At 36.9% G+C, this 19,676-nt stretch overlaps 1 protein-coding gene and 1 non-coding gene across 2 annotated transcripts in view; one reads left to right on the top strand and one right to left on the bottom strand.

Annotated features, from left to right (window-relative positions):
* The window catches only part of LOC125237749, a 214,418-nt gene that overhangs the window by 39,330 nt on the left and 155,412 nt on the right, over positions 1 to 19,676 (bottom strand). The window contains 1 exon segment of the mRNA XM_048144922.1: positions 2,565 to 2,660. Within this exon segment, the coding sequence (XP_048000879.1) occupies positions 2,565 to 2,660 (96 nt within the window).
* Trnad-guc lies at positions 12,231 to 12,302 on the top strand. Its single transcript has one exon. It is a non-coding gene; the product is annotated as a tRNA-Asp (tRNA).

Raw genomic sequence — 19,676 nt, 5'->3', positions numbered from 1 at the left:
AAGTGTAGTTACAGTCACAGATCATAAAATGCTAGTCGTCGATAACGGCTTGCAACGCCTAAGAATGGTCCATGATGTTGTTTCAAAAGCGGAGCCACTATAGGCGAGTCAAAATGTAGAATTACCAAAGGACTAATAGATTGTGTGCATTTTATATTTGACAGAAATTGTACAAATTTATTACTTCATATTTGATAGACTCTAGAATCAACAACCAACCAGAAAAGTAAACATCCTAAAATAGCCGGGCATTCACATTTGGTGTTTCTGTTGGTGTTGAAATAATTTGTGCAAATATTTGCACATCTACGAGGGGCTGTTCCAAAGAACATAGTCTTAATAAATAAGACTTTGTAACTTGATGGCGTGAATCTGTTAAACAGTGATTTGCCTAACATAACATCGGCAGCAACCGCTGGCGAAAGCGAGATAATCCAGACTACTTTAAGGAGTGACCAGAGATGGTTGAAATTATTTTTCAGATTGAATATCATAAATAGCTTGCTCTGTCAATCCCTAGAATTATACTTTCTTATTTTTTAGAGATATGAGTAAAGTTGTGAGAGGGGTTCATATACCTAAGACTAAATTTTACTATTAACATCCCTCGAAATATATTTCCGAACTAACAAAATCAGCTTTGATAAATACTTGTACTGGTTACTCCAGGACTTTCGACTTAACTGTGTATTAAGCAGTAGCAACGTCGCCTGCATTTGGAGTAAGGTCGCCTTACGCAACGCTCCGTTCAGCGCCACAAGCGTTGGCCATTGTTTTGTTATGACGGCTTAAAGAACTTATAAAACGGTTATTGTTAGCTTAAGCGATTGTAATAATGCTGTTGTGGCTTGGACGTGGCCAAATAAGACGAATTAAAGTTTAGGAGAAAGGCGAATGTTATTAGGAGTGAAGTAAGTAGATGCTTATTAGACAGGTTCGGTAAAGAACCGCTGTTTTCAATCCTGGCTAACAACAAACATATTTAATATAGTTTTCCCCTCACTAGCTCGGAAACACGTGTTTTGTCCTTTAATACCAGCGGGTAAAAACGCATTTTATCCACAAGTGGGTAAAGTAATTTGACCTTGAATAAAGTAAAATTAACTGCTTTAAAATTGATAAAAGTAGGTGAATCTAGTAATAAAGATGATTTACCACCTGTGGAACTACTGGAAACAGTGATAAACGCATTTTTTGCGTTGTAGTTTCCTCGCTATAGTGAGGGGAAAAGTTTTGTAGCGTTACACTCGGGTGCAAATGTATTTTACTTCGTGTTAAAAAACTCGCAAGTTCAGGATTCTATTCGAACCACTCGCTTCGCTCGTGGTTCAACTATAGATTCTTTCGACTTGCTCGTTTTTCAATTCCACACTCGGCGTTAAAATACAACTTTGCCCCCTGTATAACAAATAACTATTTCCCCTCACTAGCTCGGAACACGTGTTTTGTCCTTTAATACCAGCGGGTAAAAACGCATTTTATCCACTAGTGGGTAAAGTAATTTGACCTTGAAAAACTCAAATTAACTGCTTTAAAATTGATAAAAGTAGGTGAATCTAGTAATAAAGATGATTTTCCACCTGTGGAACTACTGGAAGCAGTGATAAACGCATTTTTTGCGTTGTAGTTTCCTCGCTATAGTGAGGGGAAAAGTTTTGTGTTACACTCGGGTGCAAATGTATTTTACTACTCGTGTGTTAAAAAACTCGCAAGTTCAGGATTCTATTCTCGAACCACTCGCTTCGCTCGTGGTTCAACTATAGAATCCTTTCACTTGCTCGTTTTTCAATTACACACTCGGCGTTAAAATACAACTTTGCCCCCTTGTATAACAAATAACTATTCCAATTCAATGAATTTGATGTTTGCGGCTCCTTTTAGATCTCTACATTGCTGATTCTGCTTCTGTTCTGCTTTAATTAGCTCGTTTTATAAGTTTGCCAATCTCTAACCTACATTTCACTCAGTTCGGATTATATGAAATATGGCTTTTTTTCGCAAATGTGCCAACTGTTCTTAATTTGGATGCCATTGCTTTGTTTGCTTACGTTTGTTTGCTGTGGGTATTTCAGTTACTAATTTTGTTCGCACTATTAATGCTCACTTTAGACGTTTCGTGGTGTCTGTCTCCCGGCCATTGGAAACCATCGCGCGGACTTTTGGCGCCAGGGTTCGTTCTTTCAGCGTTTAAGAAGAATAAATCGCCAAAATTACTGATAGTATGTATGTTTCTGTTTCTATCAAACCATGAATTGCTAAGAGAGGCACTGGAGTTTGAGAAGTTGCATGTACTCTGCCTACACCTTTTGGGTACAGGATTGAATTTATGCATGTATGTGAGTAAGATGGAGTGACGACATCCGCAAGTTGGCTGGATGAGATTAGCTGAAGATCGGGAGCAGTGGCGTCCATTAGTGGCGTGGCCTATGTCCAGCAGTGGACGAGGATAGGCTGATAATGATGATGATGATGATGTATGAGTTAATCTATAAAGTCTCTATGTGCTTTACTGCCTTACAATTAGATTATATTTGGTTGGATTCAATGAGATTTAAGATACTCACCACCATGAGTTTGCCGTGTTTGGGATGCCTTCTGATGAGGAGCGCCGCCCCATTTTCTTCATCCTGGTAAAGGTCGCCGACTTCCTCCTCACCTTCCTGTTGACAAGAAAAAAAACTTTGAAGGTTGTCTACAAAGAAAACACACCAAGTAAGTAATCTATATAAAATCAAGCTTAAGATCAAGCTTGGTAAGTAGTAGGTACTAAAGCTCTCAATAATGGTTAAAATCAACTCTCACATCATCGTTTCTAGATGTAGTTTTGATCTAAAAGTTTCCACTAGTGAAAACTAGATCACAATTTATTATTGAAGTTTTCAAATGTCTGGAAGACCGAGCTTTACTCGGAAAAGATAGTAAAACTCAAAAAATGGGCGTTATCCTGTAAACCCCCCAATAACTAGCCAATTTAATCGAAATCGTTAGAATCATTTCCGAGATCAAAAAATAAGCATTGAGCCCAAAGCAAAGTAGTCACACTTAACAATATGAAATACACAATGGCACAATTTTCTTTTCTTTTAACTCTTTAACTGCCAAGAGCGGTACTGAAACTTAATCAGTTTCATGTGCTCTGTCATTTCCGTTTGCATATGCGTGAGTTTATGTATGTTTCATGTCTATGTATGTAAATACACAATGATGCATTTAATGATTGCATTTGGTCATTTCCTCCAGTGTTCGACCTTGCTGCAGGAGGAAGATTGACGAAGGCTGGCTACATTACTATGCTATTGCAATCATTATTGTACTGTTGCTGACAAAAAAGTTTACAGAGCAATTTAAGGTTTTCCTATGTCCGACATTGTATTTATGTAAAACCTTCAGTGAAAAACAAGTTTTAAGTTTTTTGGATTCCAATCATGACGCCGACAATTGCGTTGTAACAACTTGTCATCGCAACATCTTGAAAATTGTTTCATTAAAAAGTTGGTGCATCAGATTAGTATTTCACTGTTAATTTAAGAAAGACTCCTGTAATGATTCATAGTATAGATAATATAATATTCCATAGTAATCATTGATAAATTGCGTGCATTGTTTATTTACGTGTGTAGGTATAATCAAGGACATAAAAGGGCTCCTTGAGGTACTCCGCTCATTAATTTCACTATTTAATATTATGATCTTAAAAATTTGCAAGATAATCAATACCATTTCATTGAAATGCATCAGCAAAACATTTTCATTGAGATGCTTTTGACATATAAGTTTTTTGAAGTATTGACAGGTTTTTGTGGATAGAATCCTTTTCCTTAAACTTCGTCCAGTTGATCTATGACCGAACAATACAGATATAAGAAAAAGTCAAGTAATGCATAATAAAGAAAAATCTATAGCGGAAAATATACCTATACATTGTTATATATTTTGTCCCGGTAAGGGCATTTATTTGTGTGATGAGCACAGATATTTGTTCCTGAGTCATGGATGTTTTCTATGTATATAAGTATGTATTTATCTATTTAAGTATGTATATCGTCGCTTAGCACCCATAATACAAGCTTTGCTTAGTTTAGGGCTAAGTTGATCTGTGTAAGGTGTCCCCAATATTTATTTTATTTATTTATTTATTGTTACTTTTATTGTTAACTGTACTGCACAAAATAAATTCCGATCCAGTTGCATTCTACCAGACCAAAATATGAATTGCAACTTACAATGTAACCACTTTAAAAAGCCGTAACTTACAAGGGAAAATGATACACTTTGTGACGTTTTGAATACAGGTGACAATACCTTAAAATGAGGAAGGTAGTCACAATGGCGGAAGAAATCGCGAGGCCAGAGACATTAAAATTAAAACTGGCAAAATGGTAATTAGCAGGATGCCAGAGTCACTAAAGGGCCGATCTTAATCTTGCTTGAAAGGTTTATGACCGATTTAAATAAAAAATGGTTGGTATAAAGTCCAATGTTGGACCAAAAAATACAGTCAATAATAACTAGCTCTAGTTTTCACCCGTGATGTGGCGTTTTTGTAAATCTGGGTATGAATTCACACAAGAATATGATAAGATTGTGCTCAAATTTTACAGAATATGGAACTCTGTGTAGATATTTACCAAAATTGAATATCTAAGGAAAGAATGGCAATATAATAAACATCATGCATGAAATGATAACGATTAACTATGTTTAATTTTGTATAAATTATCTCAGGCACAAAATTTCGGTGTTCTATTTATTTTTTACAATTTTAGCGACGATAAAAGCTTTGGTTTGGTATCCTCTGAATTAAAAATATTCCTTTATTCAGAGCTCAAATTTTATTAATATTGACTTTTAATGGCGAAAATACACTAAAAAACAAAAAATAACACATTTCAACTTATTATTTGAGCACGGTTACGTCCACAAAACGCACACCAAGACAATGCTTACTTTTTCATACAATTACAACCTTTAATAGCGAACAGCTCATCGTGAGAACACACTTGAATACAACCATTTCACTTGCGATTATATGATAATCATCCGCTCACGCGCACACCATACATTTCCATTCCAAATTCAACATTAACTTTAAAGCTATAAAGATCAAAATCAAAAATGATCGAAACGTCACTTGGTGCAGTCGCTATCAGATATATATAAACAGACGTGGCGCGCAAAAATAATTATACACGCCTTATCGCCTTGACAATAGAGGCGTGTTTAGGTATTCGTGGGCACCTTGACAGTTCCGATATATCTGATGGTGATAGTAATAGGTATTGTTAATGGAATCTCAGTCTTATCAACACTATAGTTGGTTACATGCGACAATTATTACGGCATGCTAATGTAGTTTTTAATGATACGTAATTAGGTCGTAAATTGTGTGCTGAAGTGTTAAGTGCGTTACGCACGATCGTAAAAACAATAGTTAAAGAAGTAAAGCCGTTGAAATTATGTATCTGGGTAGGCCTTAATACTTACACGTAAAGGCTTTATGTGTGTGTGAATGGCTGTGAGACAGCAAAATGAACTTACTTGCTTAAATAATAATACTGATTTTGCACTTGTACATCCAGATGAGTTTGTTTAAATACTTAAGTGATTTTAAATTTTAAACAGTACTGTCTTATCTCAGATAAGCGAAAAAAGGTTGTAAGTAACATGACATTGGCAAACCTGTATGTTGCAGTCGCCGCGCTCACTGGCCGCTAAGAAAAAAAGTATAGCCATGTCGCTTACCTTTTGTTTTTGTAGGAAAATTTTCTCAGCCGGGAAAGGCAAATCTATATCTGAAGTTTGATTTATTTAATTATATGTAAAGCTTGTGTTTACCTCTGTAGTAAATATAGTGAGTTTGGGTTGCTTCTTATGCAGGTATTTATAATTGTATAATACTTATGTGTAAATAGTTTTAAGTTTGTTCGTTTAATGTTGAAACCTAATCCGTCTTATTGTAAGTCACTGGTTCGCGAGTAAGGCTGGGCTAGGTTCCGACTGCAGATCTAAGCACGCACGATTGTTGCAGCCCTTTCTTCTACTTTCAAATTTTAAGAAGAACTTTGCTGAACGTGGCTGCTTATACTGAGTGCTGGGACATCTTCAGCCTGGTTGTCTATACGACTCGCGCAGTGGCACCCGCGGATAGACCACGTTATACGGCTCGACGAAGACCAGCATAAGGGATGTTGAGGCCAGTGACGATCTTTTACTTGTAAATACCTACTCGCGTACTGACAGATATCTCCCATTTTCCAGAGGCCGTGAGTTCAAGTCTCACCCAAGGCAGACATTTTCCACTTTTAAATTTATTCTAAGCCTAGTGGCATCGATTGCAGACGTTTCTGCTAATCAGAAGTTAAAAAAATCTCCCATTTTATTGTATAATTATATTCTTTTACATTATATTATTTACTGAAAGAACCGTAGTTTAATTTCAATGCTGCTAGCCGGCTACAAGGTGTTGGATATTTATACCAAATTTACAAATAGTCTTCTAGGTACCTATCAATGTTATTTCAACTTCATCGCTTGAGGTTCATCCATTTTTTCCGTGTAGGTACTAACCGAGCAAAACGGTGTTACGGATGATGGACGGATTTCCAATCATCCACACTTTATAAAGATTCTGCACAATCCAAACCATTTTCATTCCTCACAAAAGAATAACTTCCGTCGCCATTCCACGGATGATTTGATCACAGATGACGGCGCATGCGTGGCAATAAAATCATAAGCGTGCCTTCCGCACCTTAGCGAGATCGGTATCGTGCACTTTGAGTAATTATGTTAACTAGAGAGGGCACCTCAACTTGATTTTGTGTAACAACACTTAGAGCTGATCAGCACAAACGCGCTTAGTCTGTGCCGAACGGCTGTGGTAGATTGACGTATCGCAATGATAAATATTTCGTCTAAATAATGCCGTCATGTGTAGTGAGGTACTGTACAAACTGCTCAGGAAAATCTAACAAAAGCCAAGGAGTGACTTTTCATACGTAGGTTTACTGCATTTTTGTTTAAACACGCTTACTTTTTAAAAAATGTATCAATATAAACTCATGCCAAAGCGCCATGTCGCGGCGGCCATGTTTCGTTGAAACCAAAGAGTAAAAAATGCAACAAAAGCAGACGTGACAATATCGCAAGTTCAAGTTCAAGTTTCCTATCATACATTAAATTATATATATTTATCGACGCAAAAAAGGTTATTTAATTATTATTGTGAAAATTGCACAGTTTTCCGACATTTCGGTCAATTATATAAATTCGACACGCGTATTGAGAATATGTTATAAGACTCTCAATACGCGTGTCGAATTTCATGTGAGTCTGTAAATGTAAGTGCAGTACCTAACCTGCCTGAATGAATTTGGGTAGGTAGACGGTCAAGCAAATTATGAGAGTATAAAACGCGCGAAATCCAAATTTTCTATGGGACGATAATCCCGCGCCCAATACATACATGGATGCAGATAAAGTTATGTATGCGACTATACATAATTAGGCATTAAAACACTCATGTTATCTTATTAACACAACAAAAACAACACTCATGTTTTAATGCCTGCCATTATGCAAATGTCACATAAATAACTAATATCCAGTTGCGGCTACGTGTACACATGTACGCTCAGTCCGTATGCAGCTTTCTATGTGGGCATTTAAAAAAATTGGGACTCACAGAGTTGTTAAGAAAAAGTTAAATCGCTGTCAGTTTTGCAACGATAATTTTAAGCATGGAATTTCAATAAAAACATCGTTTTTGTTTTAATTATGTAAATTATACTAAGCTATAATCTAAATTCAGAACGTGAAAAAAGTTTAGTTTTAAATACAGATTTCAAGCTTGATTGTCGTTACAAAACTAACAGCTATTTATGTTTTTTGTTAACAACTCACGCTAATTGAGAGTCATAAATTTAAAAAAGTGCCCATGTAAACCCATGTCGCTTCTATACTACGACTTCTAATCTATGCACTCTATGCAGGGCTCATCATCGCGACCGAAAGGTCGTAAGCGCCGAGTAAAATCGTAGCGCTTGCGACGTTACGGAAGCAGGCCATTGGTTCACACCCCGCCCCCTCGCCCCGCCTTCAGCTTACAGGCTGTGACACGTTCGTTGTTTGCTATAGCTCCTCTATACGAAGTAATAATTACTCAATGATCGTGCACGACTAAAGTACTGTGGACGTCGGGGCATACCTACTCTGTCTTTTACGTGGGATTGTTGCTAAAAAATATTTTTTGCCAAAAATTTCGTTCCCCGATCCCAGTGGTTCGATTCCAGCCGTGGGCAACTAGACCCTTTAGCAGTGGCGGCTGGTGAAATTTCTGCTAGGCAACACTGAGCAAAAAGAAACCTACCTTAACATTAGGTCCTTTATTAGTAATCAATTTAGGCAAGCCGGTGGGAATCGGCTTGCATGGACCAGCCGCTGCTGCCCCTTAGTCGTTTTTTTTAGTATATTGCATTTATTTAAGTTTACGGTTTGCTTTGTTTATGTCGTATCAGTTATCTTAGAGTCTTTCTCTATGAGTATCATCAGCAGCTTATCAGTATGCGTGTCATAGCGATGAACATTTTCAGCTCAATTGAAAATCGGGATATTGACATTATATTCAGAGAACAAAAATTCTGTAATTTTTCCAACCCTGTGGTTGAATGGCAAAAGCGACGGGAACCTTTACCCAGCAGTGGGACAATAAAACAAGCTAAAAAAGTGTCATAAATTCCTTCTTTAAAACTTACAACGTAAAAGGTGTCTCAGAAAGTATCTCATGCGCATAGGTCTACGATGAAGAATCACTTCCAGCAGTTTCTAACAAGATCTGTATCGCGGCACGACTCTAAGTAATGTGACATTGCTAATGTTGCCCCTGCTATCAGATGCCGGGCATTTTGCGTGCGTCCCACGGAAAGAACTGTCACACTTTTGATTTATTTACCTGACGGTCATAAGTAAGAAGGGGTCTAGTCGTGAATAACAATCGTGGAGTCTTTGAAAAAGAAGGGACACAAAATGTTTAGGACTCCATTAAAACTACGACTTTTCTCTTTGAGGTAATAATAATAAAGGGCTTCTACGCGTTGGCTCCGGCTCCGCGCACGCCTCCCAAAGGTCCAGAACACTATTGTTCCGTGATGAGAAAGACATATACATAATAATAACTGGCGTTCGAAGTATTTAAATAAGTTTTTCTACTCCCGTACTGTTATTCGTGAGTTACAAGGTCGTGCATAGAACTTAAAAACCCTACATAAAAGATGTCAGGACAAGTCTATCTAGTCTATACCCTGAAAACATTTAGTAGAAGTAGCGCGATATAGCTGTTACAGTTAAGTAAATACATTGCTACCAACTTAACAAACCAATTCGCAGAGTCGAGACTCCTTCGTTTTCTGCTGCGTTCATTGGCGACGCGTCGAATCGCATTCAAATGTATGAGAACTCGATTCAACTCGGCTCGATTCGTCTTAGTGGCCAGGCTTCAAAGAACCATACCATAGACAGTTTTATTTTCATGTTTGCACTGAAACTGCATATTCAAAATGGTAGGCGGTCCACTAGATAACTAAGATGACTGAAAGTAGGTATTTGTTGATTTATAATTTTCTTTCAAAATAAGTGCTTGGTCGTAGAAAAAGTATTGTATGCAACGGTGTTTAACTGAGTCAAAAAATGCTCGTGGCGTCTTTATTAACAATTTTCGGCTTCGCCTCAAATTGTTACCCACGCCACTCACCTTTTTTGACCTCTTTTAACCACCAGTTGCATAAAATACTATAACGATTCGGCTTTTACCTACGCTTCGGCTTCGGATCTTATCGGGATCGCATAAGTGGGAGCTAGATAGATAGATAGACGGTTACAAAATGAAGAGTAAATATGAACAGTTTTGGGACATTTTTTCCTAGATTGAAATTTACTTAGAAATTGTACTTAAATATCTGTCACAGTATAATACACCTAGTATACCTATACACATTGGATGGTGATTAAATAATTAATATAAATTATGACCAATGACTCATCGGAGTCATCGGGAAGTGAATATAATCGTCCTCTCAATTAATGACTATATATTTGCATTTTCTATGTATTATAATTGCTTGATAAATAATAGACAATGGTACCTACAGCCATAGACATAAACAGAAGCCATTAAAGTACTTTATGACCATGTAGTGCATCTTATAAAATAATTATAAATACATATTATAACTGCATTTCGAAGTGATTTTATGCGAATCTGATGACTAATAAGTAATAACTAGTGATTTTATGAGATGTAAACTATGTATTTTGAAAAAGAAATAAACTATAGAGTAACACAGCGAGAAAGCAGCTGATTAATTTAGGAAAACTAAAAAAAAATTTGTAAATCGGTCCACGATTCTCGGAGATATCGAGTAACATACATACAAAAAAAAAACATTCAGTCGAATTGAGAACCTCCTCCTTTTTTTGAAGTCTGTTAATAATAATTAAAGATTCCAAAAAAATCTAACAGAACGATATAGCTTACGAGTAAGTCAATATTAAGTACATCGAACACTAAATTACACAACATAGTGCCAATATCTAAATTATGTGTAAAAATTTGCAATTATATCCATATCCAGAAAAATGGTGTTTTTTTCGTATGGAGAATCGATCTTATCCGATCTTCTTAATCTGCGATTCATAATCTACCTTAGGTAAGGCATGAGTGCTTACGCCGTGGCTTGCGTGGGCGACGGTCGCACGATGGTCGCGCGATAGCGATGCGACGCATACGAAATCAAACCTTATCGATATGGAAGTATGAGACGCGACGGCGACGGTCGCCCACGCAAGACACGGCGTTATTGGGCGTGCAGCGGAGCGGGGCAAACGGCGTGCATGTCAAACAATTGAAGCTCATAATACGTGTCCTGAGTCGACGCTGCCACACTGCATAGGGTGGACGCACGCTCGTCCGCTCCGCTGCACGCCCCGCCGAATCGAGCGTCCGCTCAGGCCTTACGCATCAGTCTATTATATTGGTACTAGCTTTTTCCCGCGGCGTCGCTCGCGTTAAATTCGAAAATTGCGGAATGCTCCGTTTGTATGGAGCCCCCCCCCACTTTTGGGGAAGTAGTTGATCTGGAAGAGACAAAAAGTAGCCTATGTCACTCTCCATCCCTTCAACTATATCCACTTAAAATATCACGTCACTACATCGCTCCGTTTTGCCTTGAAAGAAGGACAAACAAACAGACACACACACTTTCCCATTTATAATATTAGTATGGACACAGTAATGATAAAAGATGAGCATAAAACGTGACCTGTCACGTGACCCATCTTCGTCATAAATAGTCGCCAGGACAACAATTTGCATCAGATGTTTCTTTAATAAGTCACAAGACAGATATCTAATAAATTACATATTTACTGACTAGTTGTTTAAAAAGACTGTTTAACTCCATTTATTTTTCCGCTCGGCATCGATTTTAATTAAAAAACGGTTCACTAGATGGCGTTGTATGTTTGTTTTTACCCTTGGCGGGCCTTGAGAGGTGTCAAACTGCAGTTATTTACTTTGAGCATCATGTACTCGTACTATGGAAATTACAGTCTCCACTATTGAATTATCTCTGGTAATATAGTAATTAATACGGTTTTAATATAAGAGGTAAAATATCGTATATGTATGTATATTTGTTCTTTGACGTCATAAATGTAATAAACATAAATAAAAATAAGAAGACATTTCTGAAAAAATCATTTTTATGCCTAGTTTAGTTCCTATATAGTACGATGTGATTGTTGTACAACAACAACAACAACAAGGTGAAAATATTTACACATATTTATGAACTCGAGTGTATTTACAAAGTTACTGGGATTCCGTATCTCAAATTATTTTTATAGGTACTAATTTCATCTAAATAAGTATAATCGCTTAAGCATGAATATATTTTTTGTATGAAATTATTTACATTGGTAGGGATGACTGGAATACAAAAAAAAAATTAGAAGTCGGTTAAAGACAAATGATGGTCACAACCAATAATCCATACTTAAAATTCTCATATAGTTAATGCACGTGGTACGCGGAATAAAAGTGTCCTGATTATTATAGTAAGTGACTAGGGTTGTAAACCTTGAAATGTAGATGTCGCTGGTGATGCATGACTACGTCACGGTGACGTAGTCGTGCATCACAGTCGCAATGGTTAAATTCGCAGTCATGGACGGATGGTCGGCTGGCGCAATTGGTAACGCATTGGACCGTCAATCCAAGGATGTGGGTTCGAGTCCCACGTTGGCCAGAGTCGATCACTGTTGATTTTTTCATTGCAATTGATGTCTACATTTATAATTTGCGATTTGTAAAGTGGTATGTTCTACAATAAAAAAGGAAAAATCCATAAATGTTTATATTTATAAACATATGGATTATTAACATTATAATAAGTTTATTTGAATAACAAATTTATTTTATGTGCGTTTGGCCAATCGCAATATTTGCGGTCTATTTTTTTAAAACTATCATATCATGGAGGTTTGGCAGAGGCAAATGATATCGAATTGACTGGAAGAAACCACATTAAGGGATAAGTCCGCCTACATTGTATATTACTGACTCTGTAACTGTGTCTCTTTTGTGTCCTTTATTACAATAAAGCTTATACATACACACATACATAGTATTAGAAATGGGAAATTGTGTGTGTCTGTTTATTTGTCCGTCTTTCACGGCAAAAGGAGGGACGAATTGACGTGATTTTTTAAGTGGAGATAGTTGAAGGGATGGAGAGTGATACAGGCTACTTTTTGCCTCTTTATAACCCCCCCATTTCCCTTAAGGGGGGGAGGAGGGGGTTGTTTGGAGCATTTCGCAATTTTCGAATTTAACACGAGCCAAGCCGCGGGCAAAAGCTAGTAGTTCTAATACTTTAACGTATACTTTACTTTCGTAATGAATCCCATAAAGGGGTAGGCAGAGCACATGAAACTACTAAAGCTTCAGTGCCACTCTTGGCAAATAAGGGGATGAAAGAAAACGAAACTGTGACATTGCAGTGACAGGTTGCCAGCCTCTCGCCTACGCCACAATTTAACCCATATCCCATAGTCGCCTTCTACGACACCCACGGGAAGAAAGGGGGTGGTGAAATTCTTAACCCGTCACCACACGGGCAAGCTTGTACTATGAACATTATGAAACCTCCTAATAAGTGACATCAACGCGTGCTCAAAAACAATAGTGGCATTAAGATGATCTAAGTTAAAGCTTCTTACTCTCATTGGTACGAGCCGGGATTCGAACCCACATGCTCTTAGCACTAGGCTACCAATGCTACCAAATATGCCTCCAAAATACAATACTAACAAGACAATCATTTTAAATCTATCGTAAACTGCTTCGTATAAATGTATAGAATTCGAGTAACGTCAGTTTATCTGATGTAGTAAATAATTTAGTAGTCAGAAATAGAGCATTGTTTACGTGAACTTACTGCCCAGTTCGAGCTTAAGTCAAAAAATAGATTTGGATACGATATGGATCGGATAGAGTTGACTAGACGATGATGCGTCAAATACGATAAGGTGGGCTGGCCCTTAAGTTTTATATACTTATATCGACTGATTCTGCGTCGATTTATTATACAAGGGGACAGTCTAATAGTTACTTAAGCATAAATTAAATATAACAAGATCATACCATCCCATACATTAAAATGCGACCGCCTACGAACGCGCTTACACTCCACCACACATAGATGGCGCACAAAAAATGTCTTGTTGCCACCGATTATTTGTAGATTGGCGTTAAGTGTCTCTTTCGAGCCATAAATCTATGTCAAAAGTGACACTTAACGCCATCTACAAGTATAATCGAAAGCTACAAGACATTTTTTTTGTGGCGCCATCTATGTGTGGTGGAGTGTAAGCGCGTTCTTAGGTGGTCGCATTTTAATGTATGGGATGGTATGATCTTGTTATATTTAATTTATGCTGTAAGGTAAGATACTTTCGCCGAAGATGACCTACTGTTAGTTTTCATGTTTCTAATTTTTAATATAAGGGTCTTTTTTGCCTTTGGCTAGTCTGTGGTCAAGAGTAAGCCCATTAAAAAAAAACTTGCGGTTTAGCTTATGATGCTAATAAACATGGACACTTTATTTAAGCTGTAAATTTTGAATTTAAGAAAATGGGTTAAATTGTGGCGTAGGTGAGACGCTGGCAACCTGTCACTGCAATGTCACAGTTTCGTTTTCTTTCAACCCCTTATTTGCCAAGAGTGGCACTGAAGCTTTAGTAGTTTCATGTGTTCTGCCTACCCCTTTATGGGATACAGGCGTGATTGTATGTATGATTGTATGTATGTATTAAGAACGGGCTATGAGCCATTTACAAAAGTATACCTACCATTTTTAATTTGGGAAAAGTCGTCGGGGTATCTTACCTTACATACAGTCAAAAGACAATAAGTGTCGAAACAATTCAGGTTTATCACCTCTTTTATTGTTAAGCCATGATCATTTTACTGCAGACCTAAATTCTATTTACTATCACAATTCACAAGTAACTGATTCATACGTGAACCTTACTGCGAAGTGAAAAGGTCTATTACTCATAATAGCTGATGGAAAATTAAGTGCTAAATATTTACGACTAAACAGTTATAGGATAGGTGTTTCGACATAGGAGAAGGTTTATCACTTTAGGTCATATGTTTAAAAACAGATAATAAAATACTTTTATAACTAAGGGCAATTTCTGCTTGCGTGGGTCAATCACACCTTTTTTTGTTGTCGAAGTAAATTTTCATGAAACAAACGAAAAATATGAATAAAACGGGTAGACTCACGTTTTAATATATTTTGACTCTAGTGGTGACTATTTTTCATCCTTGTTTGTTTGGATATACCTAATATTCAAGATGAAGTATGAAAACAACAATTTTTTACATATTTTGGTTCACTGATAGAATGGTGATCCCAACTGCCAAGTAACCAAACGACCAGTAATCTATGAAATTTAGTGTTGATATTATGTATAAAAAAACTAAATAAATTGAGTGAGCAAGCGCCAGTTAAGTTATGTTTTTGTATAATTATACATTTTTACATACATACAATCACGCCTGTATCCCATGAAGGGGTAGGCAGAGCACATGAAACTACTTAAGTTTCAGTGGCACTCTTGGCAAATAAGGGGTTGACAGAAAACGAAACTGTCACATTGCAGTGACAGGTTGCCACTGTTGCCAGCCTCTCGCCTACGCCACAATTTGACCTATAACCCACAGTCGCTTTCTACGACACCCACGGGAAGAAAGGGGTGGTGAAATTCTTAACCCGTCACCACACGGTAATTTTTTACGTTTTCAATACGAAATATAAAGTTAAACCATCCTTAAACATAAACCTTATTATATTATTATAATAATCTAATAGTCACTAAGGTCATTTATAGACTGTGTTGTACAGGGGACATAATTATTTAAAGGAAGGTAATAATTTGGTCCCAAGGTCGCTGGAAACAACGAACATTCAGTTTAATTGCATAGTTAACCATAATTTGACTCATAGCAAAAGATCACCTCCTTTAGACTCCACATTGTTCTTTTTTTTTCTTTATGGACTTGAGGGCGGTGTTGCAGACACATTGTTAACTTATTCACGCGAAGAGTGAGCTGCAAAAGTGCACGGAGAATCTATTTATAAATTCATTTGTAATTTCTCGATGCAATTTCGCAGCTCACTGTACAAGCTTTTATAGATTTGCAGTCTCAATAATAATATGGTCGACACTTGAAATTTGAGCATTTTTTAGTGGATTTTTCTGTATACTTTAAAGGTTTATTATACTCTGCGGATTAAGCATGAATACTACGAGCATTCAGTTGCAAAGAAAACCATTTTTTTTAAATAGACAAGTGTGCTTTGTGTGTTTGATTGAGCGTGCGAGTTGCAATCGAGCGCGCATAAGAGAGCCGATGTGTGCAAACAACAAAACTAAACTTTTTGTTTGGAAACGACATATAGGTACATACATATTATTATACCAAAACAACGATGAAACGGTGAACGAAATATGTAAGTATCTATTTAGGCCACTTTTCATTGAAGTCACTTAAAATGCTCTCTCTAGTGTGTGAGTTATCGCTCAGGGCGAGAATTCCTGCATTCTCGCTTGTTACACCATGATTAACGATTTATTTGTAAGTTAATTCAATTTAATTCAACAGGATCTGTTTATGCTGGCAGCTAGAATGTGTCGCCATGTCTTTATTAATGTATCGTAATTTACAACACTTGGGTATCGCTATTGATATATCTTTATATCGATATTACCTACTTATAAATTCAGGTAAAGTCAAACTGACACTGTTGATCTGTGTAACCATTTTTTAGATTAAATATAAGAAAGCCAAAGTCATTGATAACCATAAGTACATACATTAAATATAAGAAGACCGCCTAATTAAAATGCGAAAACACTACACCACACATAGGAGCAATTCCCGAATAGTTTGTATAAATGTACAAACTATTCGGGAATTGCTGATAGATGGCGCTGGCGCCACAAAAAATGCCTTGTTGCCATCGATTATTTGTAGATTGGCGTTAAGTGACACTTTGGAGCCATAAATCGATGTCAAAAGTGACACTTAACGCCATCTACAAGTATAATCGAAAACTACAAGACATTTTTTTTGTGGCGCCATCTATGTGTGGTGTAGTGAATGCTCGTTCTAAGGCAGTCGCTTTTTAATGTATGGGATGGTATGATCTTATATTTATTATAATCTATGGTGTAACTATGTGGATTGTGACTTGTGACGCATTGTGAGTTTAGGCAATATAGCAATTATAAACTGAAATAGATACCATACACTAAAGAAAAAGCGATCAAGCCCACTGGTGGCGAAGCCGGAAATCGAACCCGGGTCTCCCGCTAACGCGGCTGACGTGATAAACCGCTACACCATCTCGACCGCCAGACCCGGGTTCAATTTCCGGCTTCGCCACCAGTGGGCTTGATCGCTTTTTATTTAGTGTATGGTATCTATTTCAGTTTATATTTTATATAATATATAATATTATAAATGGGAAAGTGTGTGTGTCTGTTTGTTTGTCCGTCTTTCACGGCAAAACGGAGCGACGAATCGACGTGATTTTTTAGGTGGAGATAATTGAAGGGATGGAGAGTGACATAGGCTACTTTTTGTCTCTTTCTAACGCGTGCGAAGCCGCGGGCAAAAGCTGGCAATATTGAAGAAAAAATCGTAAGTAAATATGGAGCATTCCGCAATTTTTGAATTCAACGTGAGCGAAGCCGCGGGAAAAAGCTAGTAATAAATATCCCGTTTTCAATACTATTTACAACCACTCAATATAATTAGTTGGACATCCTAAAGGCAGTAGCACACTAACCGCGCATTGTGCGCAGTGAAAGTCTCCCACGATGTTATCTAACTGGATTTCCTGAACCGACTTCATGACATAAGGAATTTGTACCAGATCTTAGTGGCTGAGATAATGTCAACATTGCCTACCTTGCTAAATAATGCTTGGTTTAAATTATTATAGGTTTTTAAATAAGTCCTGGTCAAAAATTTCCTGGATAGATTTTTTTGACCGACTTTTTGACATAAGGAATTTGTACCAGATCTTAGCGGCTGAGATAATGTCAACATTGCCTACCATGCTAAAGAATGCTTGGTTTAAATTATTATAGGTTTTTAAATAAGTTGTAACGGTTTACCGTTATCTCTAACAAAAATCCTATTAAATAAAAATAAATAATTAACCAAAATATAACTATAAACTACTATAATACATTTTTACATACATTCTTCTAAATAAAATATTCAAGAACTTAAAAAATAAAAAACAATGTAAAATAAATATACGTACAAACAGAATTGACGATTGCATTTGTTATTAGTTAAAACTAGATGCGAATACAAAAGACTACGTCACCGCTCCAGATAAGCGATAGGCGCTGGTCAACGTATGAGGCGCATTCGCGCTCGCATTCCCTACCACGGCTCCGACAGCGAAAGGTCAAGTTACCTAAAACTCTCATAACGTCAGACGACATGGAGTGACAAATTTATTTTAATTTTTAATTTTTACAATTAAATGTGTTAAGTGCCAGTTTTTCCCCAAATAGGGTGAGTGTTTTGAATATTTTGTAGAACTAGATTTAAGGTTTCTTCCATAGTTCATAGTCTTAATAAGGAATCATTTTCTTCATTCAATCATTATTCATTTATTTCTTTCTGGGTTCATCTTTCTCTATCCGCTTAGTAACAATATGTTTTCCTTAGAAACAATGTTGGAATTAACAAGCTTCTCGATCTTTCTAGAAATATGGTTCTACCCGCTTTATAAAAATCTTAATCATTCTTGTGGAATTTTCGCTTAATTTTAATTTAAATGCATATAAATAGAAACCAATCTGTAGTTAATCTACATTAATAATGTTTTTAAAAGTTTTTTTTATTAGCAAAAGTACTTTTAGTTAAATAAAAATTACTTCCTTTTTGTTAAAAAAAAATGATGATTTAACTTGTGACTGCCACATCATTGATTACCTTTTTTAACGCTTTGGGGTTCACTAAACCAGCCTACATCTCATTAGCACTTTTAATTTGGCCAAAGTTCCGGATGTCGCAGTCACTTGTTCGAAATTGGACTTTTCTTGAAACGGCCATTTTACCGGAATTCCAGGGAACAAGTCTGGGGTCGTTAACTGGACCCACAATTTGGATGCGCGCGCGCCTGCACACGTTCCGGAAGGTTCCGGAAGGAAGACTGGCGGTCCGGAACGGCCTCTGATGACGGCCACGCCCAGTACGACTTCGGCGGCGTAGTGCAGGGAAGTGACCCCTAACAAGGGCTTGTTTCTTCTTTTATTGTAACCGGCCAGCTCAGGAAATACCTACCCACGATCCTGGATAGGATAGGTTTTTTTTCATTTAAAATATAGTTTGTAAAATTTTTCTATCGGAGTTTTTTTCTTCTCTCTAGTTTTTTTTATTCTACCCTAGTTTATGCGACGCTAAACGTCACATTGGCGCCCACACTGGTTATTTTCTGAGCTGTGCATGTTTGAAGCAAGTCCTTGGCCTTTTTCTTCTCTTGGTTTTCTTTGGTGTTGGTGGCTTTTTAATATTTTCACCTGTAATTTTCTTCTAGTTTCTAAGTTTGATTTCTGCAGTTGCTTGGTACGTGGTTGTACTATTTACATTATTATTGTTACAGCGTTCATTTGTAGTTATTTATAAAATAATATTGCATATTTCCTATTATAAAACTTCTAAATACATTTATAAAAGTCCATCGAGTCCTACATTCCACTTACTCAGCAACTAAACCTAACTGCTTTTAATCAATTGTAATCAAAACACACACTTGTCTCAAAACATGGCGTATCCTATTAAATATTTGTCACTCCAAAAAGCTGAACTTGAATATGAGGTGATTCTCAGAGGTGGTTCAACTGGTTCGGTACAGGAGCTTCGAAGCCAGATAATTAAATTAGGAATACCTCCTGAGGACATTTTAGAATCCCATTTAGAGCCTGCGGTTGACCTTGACGCTGTGAAGGACAGTCTTGCTAAGTCCCAAACGATGTTGACCTCACTCAAGTCTAAATTTGATAAGACCCTGTTCTTACGAACT

Source organism: Leguminivora glycinivorella, chromosome 22 (assembly GCF_023078275.1).
Source record: "Leguminivora glycinivorella isolate SPB_JAAS2020 chromosome 22, LegGlyc_1.1, whole genome shotgun sequence".
NCBI classification, from domain to species: Eukaryota; Metazoa; Arthropoda; class Insecta; order Lepidoptera; family Tortricidae; genus Leguminivora; species Leguminivora glycinivorella.
This window is presented reverse-complemented; position numbering and strand designations above follow the sequence as displayed.